Source organism: Delphinus delphis, chromosome 3 (genome assembly GCF_949987515.2).
Source record: "Delphinus delphis chromosome 3, mDelDel1.2, whole genome shotgun sequence".
NCBI lineage: Eukaryota > Metazoa > Chordata > Mammalia > Artiodactyla > Delphinidae > Delphinus > Delphinus delphis.
The window spans coordinates 63,153,370-63,178,140 of NC_082685.1; the positions used below are offsets into that span (position 1 = coordinate 63,153,370).

The 24,771-nt window shown below is 38.5% G+C and overlaps 1 protein-coding gene across 3 annotated transcripts in view; it reads left to right on the forward strand.

Annotated features, from left to right (window-relative positions):
• AFF4 (ALF transcription elongation factor 4) overlaps nucleotides 1-24,771 on the forward strand; it is a 92,932-nt gene that overhangs the window by 61,828 nt on the left and 6,333 nt on the right. For 2 of the 3 annotated variants that reach the window (XM_060008854.1, XM_060008853.1), the window contains 13 exons: nucleotides 76-130; nucleotides 581-618; nucleotides 1,065-1,227; nucleotides 1,835-2,752; nucleotides 4,805-4,893; nucleotides 5,504-5,744; nucleotides 9,613-9,707; nucleotides 10,321-10,384; nucleotides 10,498-10,634; nucleotides 12,035-12,106; nucleotides 20,234-20,327; nucleotides 21,213-21,256; nucleotides 22,484-22,704. In XM_060008854.1, coding sequence (XP_059864837.1) covers nucleotides 76-130; nucleotides 581-618; nucleotides 1,065-1,227; nucleotides 1,835-2,752; nucleotides 4,805-4,893; nucleotides 5,504-5,744; nucleotides 9,613-9,707; nucleotides 10,321-10,384; nucleotides 10,498-10,634; nucleotides 12,035-12,106; nucleotides 20,234-20,327; nucleotides 21,213-21,256; nucleotides 22,484-22,704 — 2,231 coding nt within the window. Of the gene's footprint in view, nucleotides 1-75; nucleotides 131-580; nucleotides 619-1,064; nucleotides 1,228-1,834; nucleotides 2,753-4,804; nucleotides 4,894-5,503; nucleotides 5,745-9,612; nucleotides 9,708-10,320; nucleotides 10,385-10,497; nucleotides 10,635-12,034; nucleotides 13,101-20,233; nucleotides 20,328-21,212; nucleotides 21,257-22,483; nucleotides 22,705-24,771 lie in introns of those variants that run through there. The other variant, XM_060008855.1, reaches the window with a different exon arrangement.

Here is a 24,771-nt window from a genome sequence, read left to right on the forward strand (position 1 = left end):
TGGTAGATATTTAATACTCTGGTATGCCATGATGAAGTTCCAAAAATAATAATTCTTTCTGCGTTTTCCTTTTAGTATGTTAAAAGATGACTTAAAACTAAGCAGCAGTGAAGACAGTGATGGGGAACAGGTGTGTCTACTACTATATAATTTTGCCAGTTTCATACAGTGTTTTCATTGTAGTTTATAAGAATTATAATTGAATAATACATTTATGATTCAGTTATTTAAAATAAGTTCCTTCCTGCTGTCTGACACTAGAATGTTATAGTTTTCCACTTTGTCTTTAAACCTCCATTTTTTTCTTATTTAAAAAAACTGGCTTTTCCTTAATACTTATCATATATCAGAATATACTCATGAAGCATGAGATTGTTGACAAGAACTATTAACACAGCTTTTAATCTTATCCTGGCAATTATTCTTTAGGTAAAAACAGTATTTTTGTAAGTGTTAAGTGACCATTGATGCATACATTAGAGAAGCCAGTTTTTCTATTAAGATTTCAGATATTGTTCACATCAAGCAGATAGAGTACTATTTATTCATTCACAGATTTCCTCTCATGTTTTAATTTTAGGATTGTGATAAGACAATGCCAAGGAGTACACCTGGAAGGTAGGCATCCTTTTATTTCTTGTTTTATTTAGACTGGAAGGGTCAGTCTGATAACAGTGTAGTGATAGAGTAATTGAATATACTTATAAAAGTAAATATTATCGATTATAAAGTAAATATTATCTATTGTGATGATGGTTTTACAACTCTGTAAATTAACTAAAAATCATTGGATTGTATACTTAAAATGGGTGAATTTTATGGTGTGTAATTTATACCACAGTAAAACTGTTTTTTAAAGGTAAGTACTAATGGCTGAGCCGCATTTCAGATATTTTTAAGGAAGTATTTATTTCATTTATAATGAAGTTTTAGATTCATAGAATTATAAGAGCTTAACAAATAGTAAACATTTTAAATAAAGTTCATTGTCAGATTTGAATGCTTACCTGTTGTCCCTCTAAAAAAAAAAACTTCTGGTCATTTATATGTTTTATCTCTTTTAGTAACTCTGAACCTTCACACCATAATAGTGAAGGGGCAGATAACTCCAGGGATGATTCTAGCAGCCACAGTGGATCTGAAAGCAGCTCTGGATCTGACTCAGAGAGTGAAAGTAGTTCCAGTGACAGTGAGGCAAATGAGCCATCCCAGAGTGCATCTCCTGAGGTGAGAGGGGGGCAAGGGGGTGCCTTCCATAGGCCCTCGGAAGGCCCCTGGTGATGGCCAGTAAACACTAGTTTCAAATATAAAAATGAAGGAAAGAAGATTACATATTCTGACAAAAAGAAACTGAACTGTGTATCTTGGAGGAAATTTAGATACTTCAGTGTCCTTGTTATGTGAACATATTTGGTCTAGAATAGGGACTATTTGCAGTCATATTTCAGGTCACTAAAATATTGGATTTATTTACTTTGGGTTTTATTTTTGTTTCAACCTGGTAATGTTATTTAGTTATGGTGGGAAAAAAGTCTTAAATAGTATAATTTCACTATAGGTTGATAAAATGTTGTTAAAAATCTCTGTGGTACCTACATCATTTGTTTACTTTCTGGAATTAAATGTACTGTATGGTCATTTGGATTCCTGACAGGGATATTCAGTAATTAAATGCTATATATAACATTAAGCCTTTTGCTTTGGTTCAGTCAGAACAATGAAAAACAAATGCCTTTGTGGCATTAGGCATTATGTTTTTCCCTCTTCCTCGAGATTTTAAAGGAAGGAGAAAGTTTCAGTACTGAAAAAGCATACTTCTTTCTCTGTTTTTCAGCCTGAACCACCACCCACAAACAAATGGCAACTTGATAATTGGCTGAATAAAGTGAACCCACATAAAGTGTCACCAGCTTCTTCTGTGGACAGTAATATCCCATCATCTCAAGGCTATAAAAAGGAAGGCCGAGAACAGGGCACAGGGAATAGCTATACTGATCCAGGTGGTCCTAAAGAAACAAGTTCTGCTACTCCTGGACGAGACTCCAAAACTGTCCAAAAGGGATCAGAGAGTGGGCGTGGGAGGCAGAAGTCTCCTGCACAGAGTGACAGCACAGCACAGAGGAGAACTGTAGGCAAAAAACAACCCAAAAAGACTGAGAAGGCAGCTGCTGAAGAGCCCCGCGGAGGCCTGAAGATAGAGAGTGAAACTCCTGTAGACATGGCTACCAGCATGCCCTCCAGCAGACACAAAGCAGCTACCAAAGGCTCAAGGAAACCCAATATAAAAAAGGAGTCCAAATCTTCCCCTCGACCTTCAGCAGAGAAAAAGAAATACAAGTCAACAAGTAAATCTTCCCAGAAATCAAGGGAAATCATAGAAACAGATACCTCATCCTCAGATTCGGATGAAAGCGAGAGCCTTCCTCCTTCCTCACAAACTCCTAAGTACCCTGAGAGTAACAGGACTCCCGTTAAGCCCTCCTCAGTGGAGGAAGAAGATAGCTTTTTTCGGCAACGAATGTTCTCTCCTATGGAAGAGAAGGAACTTCTTTCACCCCTCAGTGAGCCTGATGACAGGTATCCACTTATTGTGAAGATTGACCTGAATCTCTTGACTAGAATACCAGGAAAGCCTTACAAAGAAACAGAGACACCCAAGGGGGAAAAGAAAAATGTTCCAGAAAAGCACACAAGAGAGGCTCAGAAACAAGCCTCAGAAAAAGTTTCCAACAAAGGCAAAAGGAAACATAAGGTTTGTAAAGGGTTTTTGTTGTTGTTGTTGTTTTTTGAACATCAGCATCTAAAATGCAATGGAAATCTCAGTCAGCCAAAAAATAGCTAGTTGAGTCAGCTATGAGGGAAAATAGAGATGAGCCTAAAGCCCCAATGAAGCTCCAGACATAAGAGACTCTTGAAGACCATTCTGCCTCTGCCTGTCTCCTTTAGTAAAGAATTATAGTTTCTAATCAAATAAGAAATGAGCCAGTGCTTCTGTTCATGATGTGTGCTGGCCAGTATAGAGGCGAGAGTGAAGCAGAGATTGCAAACTGGCCTTCACAACATTCTTTAAATTTTGGTTTTCAATGTCTTTAGTTGGGATTATTTACTCTTCAGGTTGTCACAGTCCCTAACACTTTTTTCTCTCTTAACACCCAGACCAAGTCACACTTTTTTTTTTTTTTTTTTGCGGTACGCGGGCCTCGCACTGTTGTGGCCTCTCCCGTTGCGGAGCACAGGCTCCGGACGCGCAGGCCCAGCGGCCATGGCTCACGGACCCAGCCGCTCCGCGGCATGTGGGATCTTCCCGGACCGGGGCATGAACCCGTGTCCCCTGCATCGGCAGGCGGACTCTCAACCACTGCGCCACCAGGGAAGCCCCCTCACAGGTTTTTTATATCAATACCTATAAGTCAAATTTTGATTTTATAAAATGTATGTATATCACCAGGAAACTGGGTGATGATCCCGCATCTTGCGGGATCTTAGTTCCCTGACCAGGGATCAAACCCGGGCCCCGGCAGTAAAAGCACCGAGTCCTAACCACTAGACCGCCAGGGAATTCCCAGTGATGATTTTTGAGATTTGCTGCTTTGGTAAAATTAAGTGTCAGGGGCAGTTCCTGAAGATACAGCAGATAGTACTGAGAAGAGACCCAGCCAAGGATAATGAAGAATGTGGATTCCTTTTTCGCATGTTTTCACATGTCCAACTTTAATCATTTGTGTATGGGAACAAATTCTTTTGTTATGGCAGAAAGTTTGCTATATTCATGCCCTGATATTTAAGTCAATAGGAAATCTTAAATGCATCAAGCAAGTATCTTGGGGATTATAGACAGGCCCATAGGTTTTGTTTCAGCAAAAACGTTTTTCAAAAATCTTTAGGCTTGGCTATAAGCAAAAAGATGGACAGTAACAAGTATTGGTGAAGATATGGAGAACTGCAGTGCTGGTGGGAATGTAAAATGATGTAGCCACTTTGGAACATAGTTTAGCAATTCCTCACAAAGTAAATATGTAGTATTACCTTATGACCCAGCAATTGCACTCATAGGTGTATACCCAAGAACAGTGAAAACATGTCCATACAAAAACCTGTACTTGAAAAGTAGAAACAACTCAGTTGATGAATGGATAAATAAAATGTGGTATATCCATACCACCATATATTCAGCCATAAAAAGAAATAAAGTACTGACAAATCTTACAACGTAGATGATCCTTAAAAATATTATGCTAAGTGAAGGGAGCCAGACACAAAGGCCACACATATTGTATGATTACACTTTTTGAAATGTGTAGAATAGGCAAATCCATAAAGACAAAATGTGTAAATTAGTGATTGCCAGATCTGGGGGTGGAGCGAATGGGGAGTGAGTGCCAATGGAGAACAGGGTGCTTTTCGAGATAATGAAAATATTCTAAAATTGATTGTGGTGATAGTTGTACAACTTTGTGAATATGCTAAAAGCCATTGAATTGTGTACTTTTAAAGGGAATTTTATGGTATGTGAATTATATCTGAATTATAATCTCATCCCCAGCCCTCCCCAAATCATTAGGCTGAAAAGATGCCACTAAAAGGCTATTGCAGCATTTCAGCTCTTCTCATCTAAAATAGGAGGCTCCTTCTCAGACTTAAAACCGAATTTATTGAACATCGTTCAAATGAATGCTTTCACTTCACATTTATCTTCTTTCTGAAGTTTATCAGAGATAAACTGTTTGAGGGTAACTAGTACTGGAAACTGAAATTTGATGAATAGAAATCAAACCTAGCTGCTTTTTTTCTATTTTTCATGCAGAATGAAGATGATAACAGAGCCAATGAGAGCAAGAAACCCAAAACGGAAGACAAGAATTCGGCAGGCCACAAGCCATCCAGCAACAAAGAGTACGTTTGCAAAACATGTTACATGTGTGTCAATCTGTTATTTGCTATTGGGTACTTTTCTAACATGCTCTTAGACTGTTCCTTTTAGTAAGTGTATGTCATACACATCTATACACAGTCATATACCAAATAGTGGGAGGTTTTGCTTTTAGCTAATTGGGATGAAAAGCAATTAAGATTCAGTCACATCTTCCTCTCTCCTTTTTTTAGTGGAATAGGAGGTATTTATAGGATAAGAATTAAAGTAAAGCTTTACCACTTTCAGGCTCGGTGACAAACTTAGGTATAACTTGCAGGAGACTTACGAGCATTAATATCATCATTCACCATTCATCTTTTCGTTAATTTATTCAACCACTATTTATTGAATACGTGTGTGGCAGGCCAAGGTTTAGGCACTGGGTATACAACCATGATGGGGGGAAACACCAGACAAAATGTCTGCCCTCATGAAATTTACAGTTTTATTTTGTTTTGCAGAAATCATGTGTTCTAGTAATCAAATAGGGAAAAACAAATTTGTCTTGAAAGCAGGCAAAGTCAAGTGGAAAAAATCCATCACTCCTGTATGACCGTGTGGAGAAATGAGGGCATTTGTTTGGTTTGGCAGGTCATCTAAACAGAGTGCTGCTAAAGAAAAAGATTTGTTGCCTTCTCCTGCTGGGCCTGTTCCTTCAAAAGATCCAAAAACAGAGCATGGTTCTCGGAAGAGGACTATTAGTCAGTCTTCTTCCTTAAAGTCAAGTAATACCAGCAACAAGGAAAATAGCAGCAGCAGCAAAAACAGTTCCTCCACATCAAAGCAGAAGAGGACTGAAGGGAAGACTTCCAGTGGCTCTAAGGAGGTCAAGGTAAGGCATTGGGGGCTTGAGCCTTTTGAAAAAAAATCTCCTTGCCATGTGACTTCTCCAAGGTGACACTGTGCTTTGAAAATTTCGTAAACATCTTAATTTTGTAGACCTGTGCATTTTTACTCTCAAAATGTCATAATCTTGTTAATAAACTTGTGCAGTGGTCTGAGACCATGAAAGGAATGAAGTCATCTGGCCATATGCATATTGGTTAGCGTAGAAACCCATAATTGGAAAAGTTGGTTATGGAAAAACAGTTGATTATGATCAAATTTGTAAATAGCTCCAGTTGTTCTGATTGGGTTCTTATCTATGGTTTTAAATGGACTTTGGATTTTTTAGAATTAGATTTTACAAGCAAGTTATACTACTTATAAAGTGATAAAGCAACCATTTGGTTTCATGAAGAAGAAAAAATTTCTTTAGCTGAGCTACCACTGGAATTATTTCTAGAGTATGATCATAATGTGGGGGAATACTGTTAATGTTTGTGGGTATGTAATTAGATCAAAGAAGCTTTTTCAAGGCTATACTTTAGGCTCTCACCCTGAATTTGTTTACCAGGTTATTTGTATTGCTTTCTAAAGTGTTCTGATCAGGAGCAAACTACCTGACAAAATTAAGAAAATACCTAGATTTTTAAGTATATAATTTACTGAATTATTTGTGACTTAAATAAACAGAGACTTAAGAGTTGAAAAAAATTGACCGTTAAAGGCAGTTAGTTGTGCTTATTAAATGTGGTAATTAAATATTTCAAATTTTGAGGTAATTTAAATGGTGAACATCTCAATTGAGATATACAGAAGATGTTTTCTCCTGCTGGACCCTCTTCCATAGTAGTTTAGAGAGTTAGTCCTAGTGCCCTCGAGGAACCTGTCCTCTTGGCCTCTTTCACTGTCCCAGTTCTCTGTCTACCTCCTGACTGGCTCTTTCTCCATTTCCCATCCTGGAACTGTAGGATTTCAGGCCTGTGTGCTTCTTTCTTTAAATCTCTTCTCCCTCTCTCTGTCTCTGTCTCACTCTGTCTCTGTCTCTCTCTCTCTCTCTGTCTCTCGCTTTCAATGCACTCACTAAGTGAGCTCACCTGCTCATTTGGCTTCTGTTAGCTCATAGGTAACACTCTGTGTCTCTTCCTTATTGGTTTGTCAGGTTCTTGAAAGCAGGGATTTGTATCTCACATGTTTTGTGTTTTATCCAGTGTTTAACTTACTGGATAATGAGGAAACATTTGGATCAAATGTAGTTATTTGGTTCTTTGTTGTTATCAACAAAATATAAAATGTATTGGCCCTGACCCCTTTGATTTCAAGATCTTATGGCACTTAACAGTTGTTAAAATTGTTAATGTTAGTCTTGGCAGTTTCCAGTTTAGGCAATTATATATGGGTTTATTAAAGAAAATTCTATAATTAACTTAGAAAATATGCTCTTTCTCATGTCAACTAAAGAAAAATTAGATAACATGAAAAACCAAAATTACATATAATTTTTATTTTGTTTTTCTAGATATTTGCTCATATCAAATTTTTGAAATATGCTGGCATAAATTTTGTTCATTATAGTCTCTTATGTTTTTAATATCTATAATATTGCTACTTATGATCCTTGTTTTTTTTTTTTTGCCGTACGTGGGCCTCTCACTGTTGTGGCCTCTCCCATTGCGGAGCACAGGCCCCGGACGTGCAGGCTGAGCAGCCATGGCTCACGGGCCCAGCTGCTCCGCGGCATGTGGGATCTTCCCGGACCGGGGCACGAACCCATGTCCCCTGCATCGGCAGGCAGACTCTCAACCACTGTGCCACCAGGGAAGCCCATGATTCTCTTTTATTTTTAGTATTAGTTTTCTGTGCCATGTTTCTCTTTTCCTTGATCAGTCTCATCAGAGGCTTATCACTTTTACTTGTCTTTTCAAAAAACAACCTTTCTTTGTCTTTATTCTCTGTAGTTTATTTTTGTTTTCTGTTTCATTAACTTACATGCTTTATAATTTCCTTTTAATTTCTTTTTGTTTTGCTGCTCTGTTTATTAACTTTTAAAGATGGATACCTAGCTCAAGTTTTTTAAAATTAATTTTCAGTCCTTTTTCTCTAATATTCTAATATAAGCAGTTAGACTATATATTTTCCTCTAAATACTGCTTTAGCTTAATCTTCAAGATATGGTATATAATATTTTTATAATTCAGTTTAAAATGTTTTTTAATTTCCTTTCTGATTTCATCTTTGATCCAAGACTTATTTAAACGTGTGTTACTCACTTTCCAAACATAGAGATTTTTCTAGTTGTCTTTTGGTTAGTACTTCTACCTTAGTTGCAATGGGGCTGGAAAGTGATCTGCGTGTAGCAGTCTTTTGATATTTGTTAAGAGTTGCTTTATAAAAGAGCATAGTATACGGTAGATTTTTGTAATGTTCTATATTTGTTTGAAAAGACTGTGTCTTCCACATGAATTGGGGACAGGGAGCTATATAATTCAATTAGATTAATCATGTTTTCACACCTATATGCTGACTGATATTTTGTCAGTTTGTCCTGTTGTCCACTGAGAGAAGTTCTTCTCGTTTTTTTTTAATTGAGATATAGTTGATATATAACATTATATTAGTTTCAGGTGTACAACATAATGATTACATATATGTATATATTGCAAAACAATCACTGCAGTAAGTCTAGTTAGCATCTCTTACCACACATAGTAATTTCTTTTTTCATTTTCAGAAACTTCAGTTTTCCATCAATAAACTTAAACTTAGGCATTTGTAGATCTGTTTATAAAACACAGAGGGAAAGCTGTCCAAGTAATGTTAGATTGCAACAGTATTTAGGAAGCAATTTCATAAACATGCAGACTGTGTAAAGAGCTTAGCATTTTCTCAAATCTCAGGGCTTTTATTTTCATTCTTGAAGGAAACTGTAATGGGTGGAACTGAAGGACTCTTTTACAAGAAAAGAAAAAAAAATGGTTACATGGTTTTTTAAAAATAGATTTTAAGCAGAAGTAATAAAATATATATTATTGTGTCATAGGGCTGGATGGGGAAGCAGTTGGGAGGACAGGGTCATAGCCATTGCATAGAGGTCTGTGTTGATAGGAGACAGGATGGACATGTTGATAGAAGGCAGAATAAAATTTAAGAAAGTGTCCAGGCTCCTTTTTTGGCTGCGGTGGGTCTTTGTTGCAGCACTCGGGGTCAGTAGTTGCGGTATGTGGGATCTTAGTTCCCTGACCAGGGATCAAACCTGGGCCCCCTGCATTGGGAGCATGAAGTCTTAGCCACTGGACCCAGGGGGAGTCCCTGTCCAGGCTTTTGAAATCTGACAGATCTGGACTTAAAGCTGAGTTTCCAGGAATACTGCTTAAAGCTGTTTGAACTTGGACAAGTTACTCAGCCTCCTTGAGACTAATTTTTATTCTATCCTAATAGCAGTACATATTTCATAGGGTTGTTGAAGGATTAATGATTGTGCTAAGTACTTAGTTAACTGAGTGCCTAGTAAGTAGGAGGCACATAGTAGATGTTAGATATTATTGTTGTTTTCATCGACCAGTTATTACCAGTAAATTTTGTTTTAAGTAATACTGCTATATTGATAATAGTTTTGTGTCTTCCTTATGTTTTTACAAGTGCCAGGGTCAGTGCCTGGCACATAGTAGACCCCTGATATTATAAAGAATATTTTTGGTTATATAAGATGGGCTTATTCCATAAAAAGGACATTTACATTCTGAAATTTTAATATTTTATAACAAGGAAATTAATTACCAAAGGCAATGGAATTTTGTTTGCTTTTTAACCACTGGCTCAAATACTTTTAATTTTAATCTCACAATTTTCAACATAGTTATATATATTTTTTTGGTCAGGAAAAGGCTCCAAATAGCTCTTCTAACTGTCCTCCATCTACACCAACTCCTGATGCTTCTAAGCCTCGGAGAACGAAGCTTGCCTTTGATGACAGGTGAGATAAATATGAATTTTTATGCATTCAAGAAATCATTCCAGTCAGCATATAAAAAACTCATTTTAATTTCTGTCAGTGACCAGAAGAATTGATTGAGTTGTGATCAAAGAATATTCAGATTTTAATTTGAAAGGCACCTACTAGTCCAAGTATTGCTCCTTTACCTTATTAACTCCATGATTCTCATGGGGAATGTGAATAATGTACCTTCCAGTAGAATCTTACTGCTGCTGACTTTACTGTTTAAAATAAGAGCTTTCTTAAATAAGTAAGAGCAATGTTGCTTTTTTTCCCTCCATTTTGATAAAAGGTTATGTTTCCTACCCACACTTTGTTTACTCTCAATCTTTCAAACAACTTGGGTAAGTTAGCAGTTAATACTAGGGAGTTTGATTTCTGTTTTCCTAGTAGAAAATTTGCCAAGTTGGCCAAAATGATTTATGCTCTTAACCCAATTTAAACATTCATCAGAAAAAACTGAATTGAATGTTTAGTAATAGTTCATTTTCTTTACTTGAGGACATGAAAACTGAGGAATATTAGAGACTAAAGTGAACTAGTATCATGAAAATATTTACCATTTTACTTTTAATAAAAATTTACATTGCAGAAATTATTCAGCAGACCATTATTTACAAGAAGCAAAAAAGCTAAAGCACAATGCAGATGCATTGGTATGTAAATATTCTCCTCACATTTATATATTTAATCAAATTAACTTAAATCTTCATTTGTTCTCATAGTACATCAGTGCGGCTCTCATTTACCTTTATTCTCCTTTCTTCAGTCTGATAGGTTTGAGAAAGCTGTATACTATCTTGATGCTGTGGTATCTTTCATTGAATGTGGGAATGCATTAGAGAAAAATGCTCAGGAATCCAAATCCCCATTCCTTATGTATTCAGAGACAGTGGAGCTCATCAAGTAAGTGGGAAGACTTGCCACATCACTGGCAATAACATTTCTCTGGTCCTTCTAGGAAAAGACTAATATAGTTATATACAGTAAAGCTACAGAGGATCCTTAGTCCTTTATTGTCCTTGGATAAGGAGAACTAGACCCTTCAGTGCAGCAGTCTCCAACCTTTTTGGCACCAAGGACTGGTTTCGTGGAAGACAATTTTTCCACGGACTGGGGGTGGGAGATGGTTTTGGGATGATTCAAGCGCATTACATTATAGTGCACTTTATTTCTATTATTATTACATTGTAATATATAATGAAATTATTATGGAACTCATCATAATGCAGAATCAGTGGGAGCCCTGAGCTTGTTTTCCTGCAACTAGATGGTCCCATCTGGGGGTGATGGGAGACAGTCACACCCAAAGTGTGTTGCTTATGTCCCGTCTACTCTGTAAGATGCAGCTTAATTGTCACTTGCCACTCACTGATAGGGCTTTATTTTGTTTATTTTTATTTTTTTATTTTTTAAATGATTTTATCTATTTATTTTTGGCTGATTGGGTCTTTGTTGCTGCATGTGGGCTTTCTCTAGTTGTGGTGAGCGGGGGCTACTCTTATTTATTTATTTATGGCTGTGTTGGGTCTTCATTTCTGTGCAAGGGCTTTCTCTAGTTGCGGCAAGTGGGGGCCACTCTTCATTGCAGTGCGCAGGCCTCTCACTATCGCGGCCTCTCTTGTTGCGGAGCACAGGCTCCAGACGCGCAGGCTCAGTAATTGTGACTCACGAGCCTAGTTGCTCCGCGGCACGTGGGATCTTCCCAGACCAGGGCTCGAACCCGTGTCCCCTGCATTGACAAGCAGATTTTCAACCACTGCGCCACCAGGGAAGCCCTACCGATAGGGTTTTGATATGAGTCTGCAAGCAATTGATTTATTATGGTCTCGGTGCAGTCAAACCTCTCTGCTAATGATGATCTGTATTTGCAGCCACTCCCCAGAGCCAGCATCACCGCCTCAGCTCCACCTCAGAGCGTCAGGCATTAGATTCTCATAAGGAGCACACAGCCTAGATCCCGCACATGCATAGTTCACAGTAGGGTTCATGCTCCTATGAGAATCTAATGCCGCTGCTGATTTGACAGGAGATGGAGCTCAGGCGGTAATGCGAATTATGGGGAGCAGCTGTAAATACAGATGAAACTTCGCTTGCTCGCCCACTGCTCACCTCCTGCTGTGCTGCCCAGTTCCTAACAGGCCACAGATCAGTACCGGTCCGTGGCCCAGGGGTTGGGGACCTCTGCTTTAGTGGGTATTTTTGCCTTTATTTAGGTTTGATTCTAATGTTTAGAGGACTAAGGAGGTCATAAGACAGATGAAGTATTTCATTTTGTGTCATTTGTTTCATATATTATCTCACAGATACACCATGAAGCTAAAGAATTACTTGGCACCAGATGCTACAGCTGCAGATAAAAGACTCACAGTACTTTGGTAAGTGTTATGTGTTTTAGCCTCTGCTAGATGACAAAGCAGTTTCATAATGAATTGTGCTATATTCTTCTGAAAGTTATCCTTGAATCTTCCTTCCATAACTCAGTCATAAATCTGTTCTTTATGGGTAAAGTAGAAAATAACTCAGAATTCCTTCAGAAATACTTTAGTTGCTGTGAGTCTCTGATCCATTGCCCTCTTGGCAAAAGCCTTGGTAGAGGGGGACTGATATGAGAACTTTCTGTTGTCTTAAGTGGTCACTTATTCAGGCTCTGGGGTTTTTTTTGTTTTTTATATTTAACTATAGTTTATTTTTATTACTCTCAGACTTCTGTTGTGTATTGAAGTAAAGGTGGACACCATAAAAAATCCAGGCTTTTTTTCTTTTGGTAGCCTCTCTCTCCATTTACATATACATATGCCTTACCTTAGGGAGCAAACATCTAGCTTGCTCAGGATAAAGAATATGGTTTGTTTGCTTGTTCCCAGAGGGATAGTTTATTTGTTGTGGGTATATACTTTACCTGGCACATGTTTAACAGCTGGGAGTGCAGCCTTGGGAAAAACTGTCATGGTCCTATTTGTCATGGAGTCTAGTGTCTAGTGTGACAAAACAGAAATTAATCAAATAACCACACAAGTATATGAATTAAGTACTTTGAAGCAAAAGTTTATGTAACTATAACGGTAAAATGTAGGGATACTTAATCCTTAGGTAGAGGAAACATGTACACAGCTGGATAGTGGAAAGAAACTGGAAACTTTCTGTCAAGGAACTAAAAGACAGGGAGAAGTAAGTGAAAGTAACTGGAGAGGTAGGCAGTGATGATCATGCAGGGCCTTTGTAAGCCGTGTTGGGTTTATATATGTTACATCAGAATTGTAATATTCAGAGCCAGGAGTCAAGATGGCGGCATGGGAAGACGCGGAGTTAGCGTCTCCCCACAACTAGGGCGCCTGCCGGACGCTGGCGGGAGACCTTGACGCCCAAGGAGACGGGAGGAACCCCCAAGCGACCGGGTAGGATGTGGGGGGACTGAGGGGAGAGGAGAAGTGGAGGCGGGACAGGACCATGCTGCTGAGGGGTGGCTGGGATGGGGGAGGGGTTCCCACACCTGGAGGGACCCTCAGGGGCTCGGATCAGTGGGGAGTGCACCTAGCGTTTCCCCTGCCCAGTTGGCCCGGAAAACCTGCCCAGCTCTCAGGCCAGATCCTACGCCCTCAGAGGCCCGCTGCGGGCTGTGTTGGTCCTGGGGGCATAGGAGGGACGGTGGGGGAGAACAGGAGAGGCAGGTGGGGGGACCCTCCAGGACCAGAGGAGCAGGAGAGGTGCAGAGGGCTTTGCCCTGCCCACTCAGCCTAGGAAGCCTGCTGGGCTCCCAGGCTGGGTCCCCAGCCCTCCACAGGCCCCTCCCAGGCCCTGTGGGTCCTGGGAGCATAGGAGGGAGGCGGGGGAGAACAGGAGAGGCAAGTGGGAGGGACCCTCCAGGACCTGAGGAGCAGGAGAGGTGAGGATGGCATTTGCCCTGCCCACTCAGGGCAAACCAGGGGCACGCCTGGACCCCTCTGTTTTGTTGAGCCTAGGCCCAACCCCGCCCCCCGCCAGGGCCTTTTCCAGCCCTGTGGGTCCTAAACATAGGCCCTGCCCACAGCCTAAAAACCCCACCCCTGCCTAAGCCCCACCCACACAGCCAAGGCCTTTTCTCCTTTTTTTTTTCCCCCTTTTTTACTATTGTGGTTCTGTTTTACCTTCCGATTGTTGTTTCATCTGTATTTTTATATTCTTTCTAACATATCTGTTAGTTTCCTGGTCTCATTTTATTTTTCACTCTTTGTTATTGCTCTGCTCTTTTTTTCTTTTTCTTTTTCTTTTTTTGCCACCCTGCATGGCTTGCGGGATCTTGGTTCACGAGCTGGGGATTGGGCCAAAGCTCTTACTGTGGGAGCTCCGAGTCCAAACCACTGGACTAACAGAGAACCTCAGACCCCAGGGAATATTCATCAGAGTGAGGTCTCCCAAAGGTCCTCATCTCGGCACCAAGACCCAGCTCTACCCAACAGCCTACAAACTCCAGTGCTGGAAGCCTCAGGCCAAACAACCAGTAGACAGGAAAACAATCCCAACCATCAAAAGAAAAAAAAAAGAGAGAGAGACAGCAAAAAAATATGTCACAGATGAAGGAGCAAGGTAAAAACCTACAAGACCAAATAAATGAAGAGGAAATAGGCAATCTACCTGAAAAAGAATTCAGAGTAATGATAGTAAAGATGATCCAGAATCTTGGAAATAGAATGGAGGCACGGATTGAGAAAATACAAGAAATGTTTAACAAAGATCTAGAAGACCTAAAGAACAAACAAATAGAGATGAACAACACAATAACTGAAATGAAAAATACTGATTCAATAACAGAATAATTGAGGCAGAAGAACAAATAAGTGAGCTGGAAGACAGAATGGTGAAAGTAACTGCCAAGGAGCAGAATAAAGAAAAAAGAATGAAAAGAATTGAAGACAATCTCAGAGACCTCTGGGACAACACTAAACGCACCAACATTTGAATTATAGGGATCCCAGAAGCAGAAGAGAAAAAGAAAGGATCTGAGAAAATATTTGAAGAGATTATAGTGGAAAATTTCCGTAACATGGGAAAGGAAATAGTCACCCAAGTCCAGGGAGCGCATAGAGTCCCATACAGGATAAACCCTAGGAGAAACACACCAAGACACATATTAATCAAACTAACAAAAATTAAATTCAAAGAAAAAATATTAAAAGCAGCAAGGGAAAAGCAAAAAATAGCATACAAAGGAACCCCCATAAGGTTATCAGCTGATCTTTCAGCAGAAACTCTGCAGGGGAGAAGGGAGTGGCAGGATATACTTAAGTGATGAAAGGGAATAACTTACAACCAAGATTACTCTGCGCACCAAGGGTCTCATTCAGATTCAACAGAGAAATCAAAAGCTTTTCAGACAAGCAAAAGCTAAGAGAATTCAGCACCACCAAACCAGCTTTACAACAAACGCTAAAGGAACTTCTCTAAGTGGAAAACACAGAGAAGAAAAAGGCCCACAAAAACAAACCCAAAACAATTAAGAAAATGGTCATAGGAACATACATATCAATAATAACCTTGAATGTAAATAGATTAAATGCCCCAACCAAAAGACACAGACTGGCTGAATGGATACAAAAACAAGACCCATATGTATGCTGTCTACAAGAGACCCACTTCAGACCTAGGGACACATACAAAGTGAAGGGATGGAAAAATATATTCCATATTTCCATGCAAATGGAAATCAAAAGAAAGCTGGAGTAGCAATACTCATATCAGATAAAATAGACTTTAAAGTAAAGATTGTTATAAGAGATAAGGAAGGACACTACATCATGATCAAGGGATCAATCCAAGAAGAAGATATAACAATTATAAATGTTTATGTACCCAACATAGGAGCACCTCAATACATAAGGTAAATGCTAACAACCATGAAAGGGGAAATCAACAGGAACACAATAATTGTAGGGGACTTTAACGCCTCACTTACACCAATGGACCTCTCATCCAAACAGGAAATAAATAACGAAACACAAGCTTTAAATGACACAATAGACCAGATAGGTTTAGTTGATATTTATAGAACATTCCACCCTAAAGTGGCAGAATACACTTTCTTCTCAAGTGGATATGGTACATTCTTCAGGATAGATCACATCCTGGGTCACAAATCAAGCCTTGGAAAATTTAAGAAAATTGAAATCATATCAAGCATTTTTCTGACCACAAACTCTATGAGATTGGAAATCAGTTACAGGAAAAAAACTGTAAAACAACACTAATAGCTGGAGGGTAAACAGTGTGGTACTCAGTAACCAAGAGATTGCTGAAGAAATCAAATAAGAAATAAAACAATACATGGGAACAAATAACAATGAAAACGTGACAACCCAAAACCTATGGGACACAGCAAAAGCAGTTCTAAGAGGGAAGTTTATAGCAATTCAGTCTCACCTCAAGTAACAAGAAGAATGTCAAATAAACAATCTAACTCTATACCTAAAGCAACTAGAGAAAGAAGAACAAAGAAAACCCCAAGTCAGTAGAAGGAAAGAAATTATAAAGATCAAAGCAGAAATAAATAGAAACAAAGAAAACAGTAGCAAAGATCAATAAAACTAAAAGTTGGGGACTTCCCTGGTGGCGCAGTGGTTAAGAATCCACCTGCTAATGCAGGAGACATGGGTATCCTTGGTCCAGGAAGATCCCACATGCCGCGGAGCAACTAAGCCCTGTGAGCCACAACTACTGAGCCTATGCTCTAGAGCCTGCGAGCCACAACTACAGAGCCCGCGCACCTAGAGCCCGTGCTCCGCAACAGGAGAAGCCACCACGCTGAGAAGCCCTCACACCACAACGAAGAGTAGCCCCCGCTCGCCACAACTAAAGAAAGCCTGCACACAGCAACAAAGACCCAATGCAGCCCATAAATAAATAAATAAACAAATAAAAACTAAAAGTTGGTTCTTTGAGAAGATAAACAAAATTGATAAACCCTTAGCCAAACTCACCAAGAAAAGGAGAGGATGCAAATCAATAAAATTAGAAATGAGAAAGAAGTCACAACTGACACTGCAGAAATACAAAGGATTATAAGAGACTACTAAAAACAACTATATGCCAATAAAATGGACAACCACGAAGAAATGGACAGATTCTTGGAAAGGTACAATTTTCCAAGGCTGAACTAGGAAGAATTAGAAAATATAAACAGACCTATCACAAGTAATGAAATTGAAACTATAATTAAAAATCTTCCAACAAACAAAAATCCAGGACCAGATGGCTTCACAGGTGAATTCTATCAAACATTTAGAGAAGAGCTAACATCAGTCCTTCTCAAACTCTTCCAAAAAATTGCAGAGGGAGAAACACTCCCAAATTCATTCTATGAAGCCACCATCACCCTGATACCAAAACCAGAAAAAGATATCACAAGAAAAGAAAATTATAGACCAATATCACTGATGAACATAGATACAAAAACCCTGAATAAAATACTAGCAAACAGAATCCAACAACATATTAAAAGGATTATACACCATGATCAAGTGGGATGTATCCCAGGAATGCAAGGATTCTTCAGTATACGCAAATCAATCAATGTGATACACCATATTAACAAACTGAATAAAAACCATATGATCATCTCAATAGATGCAGAAAAAGCTTTTGACAAAATTCAACATCAATTTATGATAAAAACTCTCCTGAAAGTGGGCATAGAGGGAACCTACCTCAACATAATAAAGGCCATATATGACAAACCCACAGCCAACATCATACTCAATGGTGAAAAACTGAAAGCATTTCCTCGAAGATCAGGAAGAAGACAAGGATATCCACTCTCACCACTCTTATTCAACATAGATTTGGAAGTCCTAGCCATGGCAATCAGAGAAGAAAAAGAAATGAAAGGAATACAAATTGGAAAAGAAGTAGAACTGTCTCTGTTTGCAGATACCATACATGATACTATACATAGAAAATCCTAAAGATGCCACCAGAAAACTACTAGAACCAATCAATGAATTTGGTAAAGTTGCAGGATACAAAATCAATGCACAGAAATCTCTGGCATTCCTATACACCAACAGCGAAAAATCAAAAAGAGAAATTAAGGAAACACCCCCATTTATCACTCCAACAAAAAGAATAAAATACCTAGGAATAAACCCACATAAGGAGGCGAAAGACTTGTACTCAGAAAACTATAAAACACTGATGAAAGAAATCAAAGATGACATAAACAGATGCAGGAATATACCATGTTCTTGGATTGGAAGAATCAATATTGTGAAAATGACTATACTACCCAAAGCAATCTACAGATTCAATGAAATCCCTATCAAACTACCAATGGCATTCTTCACAGAATTAGAACAAAAAATCTTACAATTTGTATGGAAACACAAAAGACCCCAAATAGCCAAAGCAATCTTGAGAAAGAAAAACGGAGTTGGAGGAATCAGGCTCCCTGACTTCAAACTATACCATAAAGCTACAGTAATCAAGACAGTATGGTACTGGCACAAAAACAGAAATATAGATCAATGGTACAGGATAGAAAGCCCAGAGATAAACCCACGCGCATATGGTCACCTAATTTACGACAAAGGAGGCAAGAACATATAATGGAGAAAAGATAGCCTCTTCAATAAGTGGTGCTGGGAAAACTGGACAGCTACATGTAAAAGGATGAAACTAGAACACTTCCTAACACCATACACAAAAATAAACTCCAGATGGATTAAAGACCTAAATGTAAGACTGGACACTATAAAACTCTTATAGGAAAACATAGGAAAAACACTCTTTGACATAAACCACAGCAAGATCTTTTTTGACCCACCTCCTATAGTAATGAAAATAAAAACAAAAATAAACAAATGGGACCTAATTAAACTTAAAAGCTTTTGCACAGCAAAGGAAACAGTAAACAAGACGAAAAGACAGCCCTCAGAATGGGAGAAAATATTTGCAAATGGAACAATGGACAAAGGATTAATCTCCAAAATGTACAAACAGCTCATGTAGTCCAATATCAAAAGAACAAACAACCCAATTAACAAATGGGAGGAAGACCTAAACAGACATTTTACCAAAGAAGATGGATGGCCAAGAGGCACATAAGAAGATGCTCAACATCACTAATTATTAGAGAAATGCAAATCAAAACTACAATGATGTATCGCCTCTCACCGGTCAGAATGGCCATTGTCAAAAAATCTAGAAGCAGTAAATGCTGGAGAGGGTGTGGTGAAGAGGGAACACTCCTGCACTGGTGGTGGGAATGTAAATTGATACAGCCACTATGGAGAACAGTATGGAGGTTCCTTTAAAAACTAAAAATAGTACTACCATATGACCCAGCAATCTGACCACTAGGCATGTACCCTGAGGAAAGCATAATTCAAAAACAGACATGTATCCCAATGTTCATTGCAGCACTATTTGCAATAGCCAGGACATGGAAGGAACCTAAATGTCCATCAACAGTGAATGGATAAAAAAGATATGGCACATATATACAATGGAATATTACTCCGCCATAAAAATAAATGAAATTGAGTTATTTGTAGTGAGGTGGATGGACTTAGAGTCTGTCATACAGAGTGAAGTAAGAAAGAGAAAAACAAATACTGTATGCTAATGCATATATATGGAATCTAAAAAATATGGTACTGATGAGCCTAGTGGCAGGGCAGGAATAAAGAGACAGACATAGAGAATGGACTTGAGGACATGGGGCCGGGGAGAGGGGAAGCTGAGGCGAAGTGAGAGTAGCATTGGCATATATACACTACCAAATAAAATATTTAGCTAGTGGGAAGCAGCAGCATAGCACAGGGAGATCAGCTCGATGCTTTGCGATGACCTAGAGGGGTGGGATAGGGAGGGTAGGCGGGAGGCTCAAGAGGGAGGGGATATGGGGAATATATGTATGCATATGGCTGATTCACTTTGTTGTACACCAGAAGCTAACACAGCATTATGAAGTAATTATACTCCAATAAAGATGTATAAAAAGGAAAGAATTGTGATATTCATAGTTGAGTTCCTAGATTTACTATTTTACATTATTTATATTGTAATTTGATGTAGAGATTCTGCCCCAAAGTGATTTTTTTTTTTTTTTTTTTTTTTGCCATGCCACGTGGCCTGCGTGATCTTAGTTTCCTGACCAGGGATTGAACCCAGACCGTGGCTGTGAAAGCACTGAGTCCTAACCACTGGGATGCCAGGGAATTTCCCCGCAGGGATTTTTTTAGTCCATATGTTATAATAACATGTTGATGTCCTGTAGGTGAGGTTTTGATTTTTGAATGTCAACAAATAGGAGGCTAGTCCTAGGTCTCTTCCCCTTCCTTCCTCTCCCTAGGGTATGTACCATAAGAAGATCACATCTTTTGGTTTTGCCTAAGAGTTAGTGTTGTTGTCCTTATGCCATGGTCTGCTCACATGAGCCAGTCATGTAGTCTGGCACGACGCAAAGGTTGTCTATACAGATGTGGCCAGAGTCTGTTGTCCTGGTAAATAAGCTGCCCTTTTCCATTGGCTAGCCTGCGATGCCAGTCTTTGCTGTACCTGAGGCTATTCAAACTGAAGAAAGAAACTGCTCTGAAGTATTCAAAGACACTAACAGAGCACCTGAAGGTAAGTGTGCAAAAGAGGAGTATCTGTTTCCCAGGGGAAAAAATTTATAAAGTCTCCTATCTCCACCCCAGAAGTGCCCTCATGTTTTCCCTACCAGAGCAGGGGAGAAGCTACTATTTGGGAACTTTCAAATAATTTGATGTTTAAACTGCACACGTATCTGATTGTAGAACCTATGTAGCCATATTCAGTAGCTCTTAATAATATTTCAGTAGATGTAGCCTATTTTTATCACAAAACCTAATTTATACTTTTTAAATGGTCTTTTGTTTTCACTACCATCCTTTCTTAAATTATTCTCTTAGTTTCCTAAAATATCTTCATATGTTTTTTCATGATAGCACTACATAAGTCTTCCTAAAATTCTGCCCTGATTATGACTTGGAACCCTTTCATAGCTTATCATTCCCTGCAGAGTCAAGTCAAGTCAAAGATTCTTACCCTGACCTGCAAGGCCCTCAAGATTTCTCTCTCTCTCTCTCTCTCTCTCTCTGTCGTTCTCTCGTTCCTTTTCTAAACCTTTGCTGTAGATAAACTGTATGGGTCATATACATTCTCTTTTCTGCAGCCTTTGTACATAGTATGACTTACCTCTCTTTGCCTTCTCCCCTGTTCTTTATCCATCTGAATGTTACTCATTCTTTGTCTCTCCCTTTCAGTTTTCCACAACACCCCAGCTCCCATCTAAATAACTTCCTTCTGTTGCACATTTACACACACACACACACACACACACACACACACACACACACACATTTTGGTTTCTTAAGTTTGTAAACTTTCGTAAGATCAGTACTGGCCCAAAGCTTTTGAATATATTTAGTACCTCATAAGTAGTGTTTTTTGTTGTTGTTTTTTATTAAGTACGTTCTCTTTTCTCTACAGAATTCTTATAATAATTCTCAAGCACCATCACCAGGTTTGGGAAGGTGGGTAAATTTTATTCTATAAAATATTATGTGACAAGTTTATTTATTTTTATGTAAAAGTGGAATGGGTTTGGCCACTTTCCAAAAATGGAAAGATGACAACTTTAAAAAAAAATTAAGGCCATGTCTAATAATGTATTTTTTAAAGTATTTTTTTCTGTTTTTTTTTTAAGTTGAAAATATCATGAACATGATCTTAGAAAGATTAAAGAGGGGACATTTCACCTGCAGAAGTCTTAAGTTTTTTACAGCACCTCAACCCTTCTCACAGTTTGATTTCTGTGGCTAGCCTGGTTTTTATCACCTTGAGCTTATCTTTACTCATGTTTTGACACGAATTTAATAACAGTGGCATGATTACGGTTTCTTCTCCATTCCCACATCACTCCCAGCCCACCCACCCACAAAAAGGAGGAAAAACACCATGAAATCTTTTTTTCCTAAGTTTATTTGTTCAATTATTTTGTTTATGCTAATCGACAGTCTGTCTTTTGCCTTTATGTATTTTCTTAACCACATTTAAAGTGCGAAATGTGCAGATAAAAATATTCTTAACAAATAGCTTTTCTCCCCTCAACTACTGTTTGATTTTCCTTTTTTTATGGTCTTGGGCCTTTTCAGAAATTTTAGTACTGCTGAAATGAACCTGCCAGATTTCAACATGTGTTTTCTAGGAAATGCTTAATTGACAGGAAGCTTGAGATGATTGCAGTTGATTGAGAAAGCTGTTCTTCTTTGTCAGCTCTGAATAAGTTGGTTAAACTAGGAAAGTACCAGAAATTATGGAGTTCAAAATAAGATGTTTCCATCTACTACCACATTTTTTTGTGCGTTAGTTGTTAATCCAACCAGCTTTCTATGAAACAGTTGGAAAGTACCCAATTATTTGCCCAAATAGGTGGAAAGTGTGTTGAGCTGGGAGTGAGATGATGTAGCTTCTAGGTCTTGGAACCGCTACTACTAAGGTATATGACTTCCTTACTTCTTTCCCATCTTTTGTTCTGTTGCCGTTTGTTAAAGGAAAGAGTCTAGATAAAATGATAATTCGCAGTGGTCTTCAGTGAGCTAAGTATTTATTTAAAAGAAATTGTACTTCTCTCGAAACTCTTCTAGTTTAAAAGAATCTTTAAATTTTAAAAGTCTTCATGTAGGAAGAGCCAGTAGTACATTGATTTCCTCACATTCACCATATTCATATGAATAAACTTCCTATTTCTCTGTGTGTAGCAAAGCTGCTGGGATGCCTTCCCCTGTTTCTCCAAAGCTGTCACCAGGCAATTCGGGAAATTATTCTTCTGGGGCCAGTAGTGCTTCAGCAAGTGGTTCTTCAGTGACCATTCCACAGAGGATCCACCACATGGCAGCCAGCTATGTTCAGGTTACATCCAACTTCCTCTATGCCACCGAAATTTGGGACCAAGCTGAACAGCTTTCCAAAGAGCAGAAAGGTAGGGAGGTCTCTGGAGAGAATCTGAATGATGGAATTGTTAAAAAGAGCTTTTATGATATAATTAAGTATAAGTCTCTGGTATGCATTTAGTTTATTATCTAGTCTAGAGTTAATGACAATCAGTTTGCTGATTGCCATTGCTTATCAATCGTGAATATACTGAATTCAGTCAAAAAATACCTTGTACTATAGTGGTGACACAAACTAAACAAAAAATAGTTTTTGGTCTAAGACAAATATGCCTTTATTCAGGCAAATTTAATTACAGCTTATACTGTAAAAGTAATAAAATGTATATTCTACTCTGGGATAGTTAACAGTAAATTTGGCTATGGGCATAGGATTACATCCAGACATCTTGTACATATGAGATGTTTAATATATAAGAAAGCATGTTCATATTGAATTTTTAGGTATATTGGAAGAAACTTATATGATAAAAGAGACTACAAAATGAATAGACGTATAACATTCTTTAATATTAGGTCGTTTGAGGTCTTGCACCCTGTTTGTTATCTCCAAAACTAAGAACACTGAGAATTAGAAAGTATTAAGGATCTTTGGAAAAGAACAAGATAAACACCATCTTATTTTAGTAGATGTTTTTAGTAAATATGTGTGTGTAGCATCTATTCAGGCAGTTCCTTTGTAGAGAAACACTTGAAGTAGCAAATCAATCAAGTGTCCTTTTGTCACAGAGTATATTTAAATACTTATAGCATGAACAGGTAATCAGATGAAAATGAAAAATTCCTATCCCTAAAGAGGGATAATAGTGGGAGAAAGGTAGAAGGGGAACCCCAACATGCAATAAAAAGTTGTGTTTTTGAAAACCTAATTTGTTTCTAAAATTTTACATATTGTCAGTGCTACTCAGGAAAGGTTACAAAGCTGAAATTCTTCTTAAGTCATCCCTACTTTACATTCTTCTCCCTGATGCCAGTTTTCTGGCATCATTCTTCCTTTCCTTTCCCTCCCTCCCTCCAACCCTTCCCCCCTCATTTCTTTCTTCTCTCCCGGGCTCCTTGCTTACACACTTACTTGCCTGCCTGCCTGTCTGCCTACCTACCTATTGTGTGGCAGTTTGCAAACATTGACTAAAGGAAAGAGAATGGTATAATGAACCCCATGTACCTTTTACTCAAGTTCAGCTTCAGCAACATATTTTGCTAATCTTGTTTTATCTCCCACCCTTGACCACTCCCCACTGCCCCCCGTCCTACTTTTCTTTACCCTGTGTATTTTAAAGCATGTATCAGATACGACATTTCACCTGAACATACTTTGGTACGCATCCTTAGGTGATAAGGAGTTTTCAAAAACACGACCGCCATGCCTTTATCACAGCCACCAAAATTAACAATAACTCCTTTATGTCATCTAAGACATAGTCTCCCATCAGATTTCCCTGTTTTCTCAAATATGCCTTTTTTTTTTTTTAAACAGTTGGGTTTGTTTCAAACAGGATCCAAACATTCATTAATCAGTCTCTTAAGTATCTCCCTCTTCTCCACTTTTTTTTGGGGGGGTGGGGGGGCAGGCATGCCATTGATGTCAAGGAGAAACTGCAGCATAGCATGTGTCATAGTCTAGATTTGGCTGATTACTTCTTCATGGTACATTTAGCTTGCTCTTCTGTCCACCTCATTTCGTTCATGCTGATAGTTATATCTTGAGACTTGATTAGATTCAAGTTCATTATTTTAGATAAGAACTTTTCATAGGTGTTACTCTATATTTCCTATTACATCATATTACGAGGCATGTAATGGTTATCCCTTTTTTAGTGTCAGTAAGATTTGACCATTGGTTCATTCAGATGGTGTCGGCCTGACTCAGTTTGATGTTAAGATTCCCTATTAAACTTTAACTTAGGCTTTTAGCATCCATTGATGGTCATCACCTACATGTGCTATTCCATTAGGAAACAGAAAATTCATCAGGAATTTATTAGCTGGAATTCTATAAAGAAGATTCTTTTCTCCTCAACTGTTTGATTACTTCTTATCTTGTTTAAGTATACTGAGGTCTTTGTCATCACTGCACATGTAAAAACTCTCCTTAC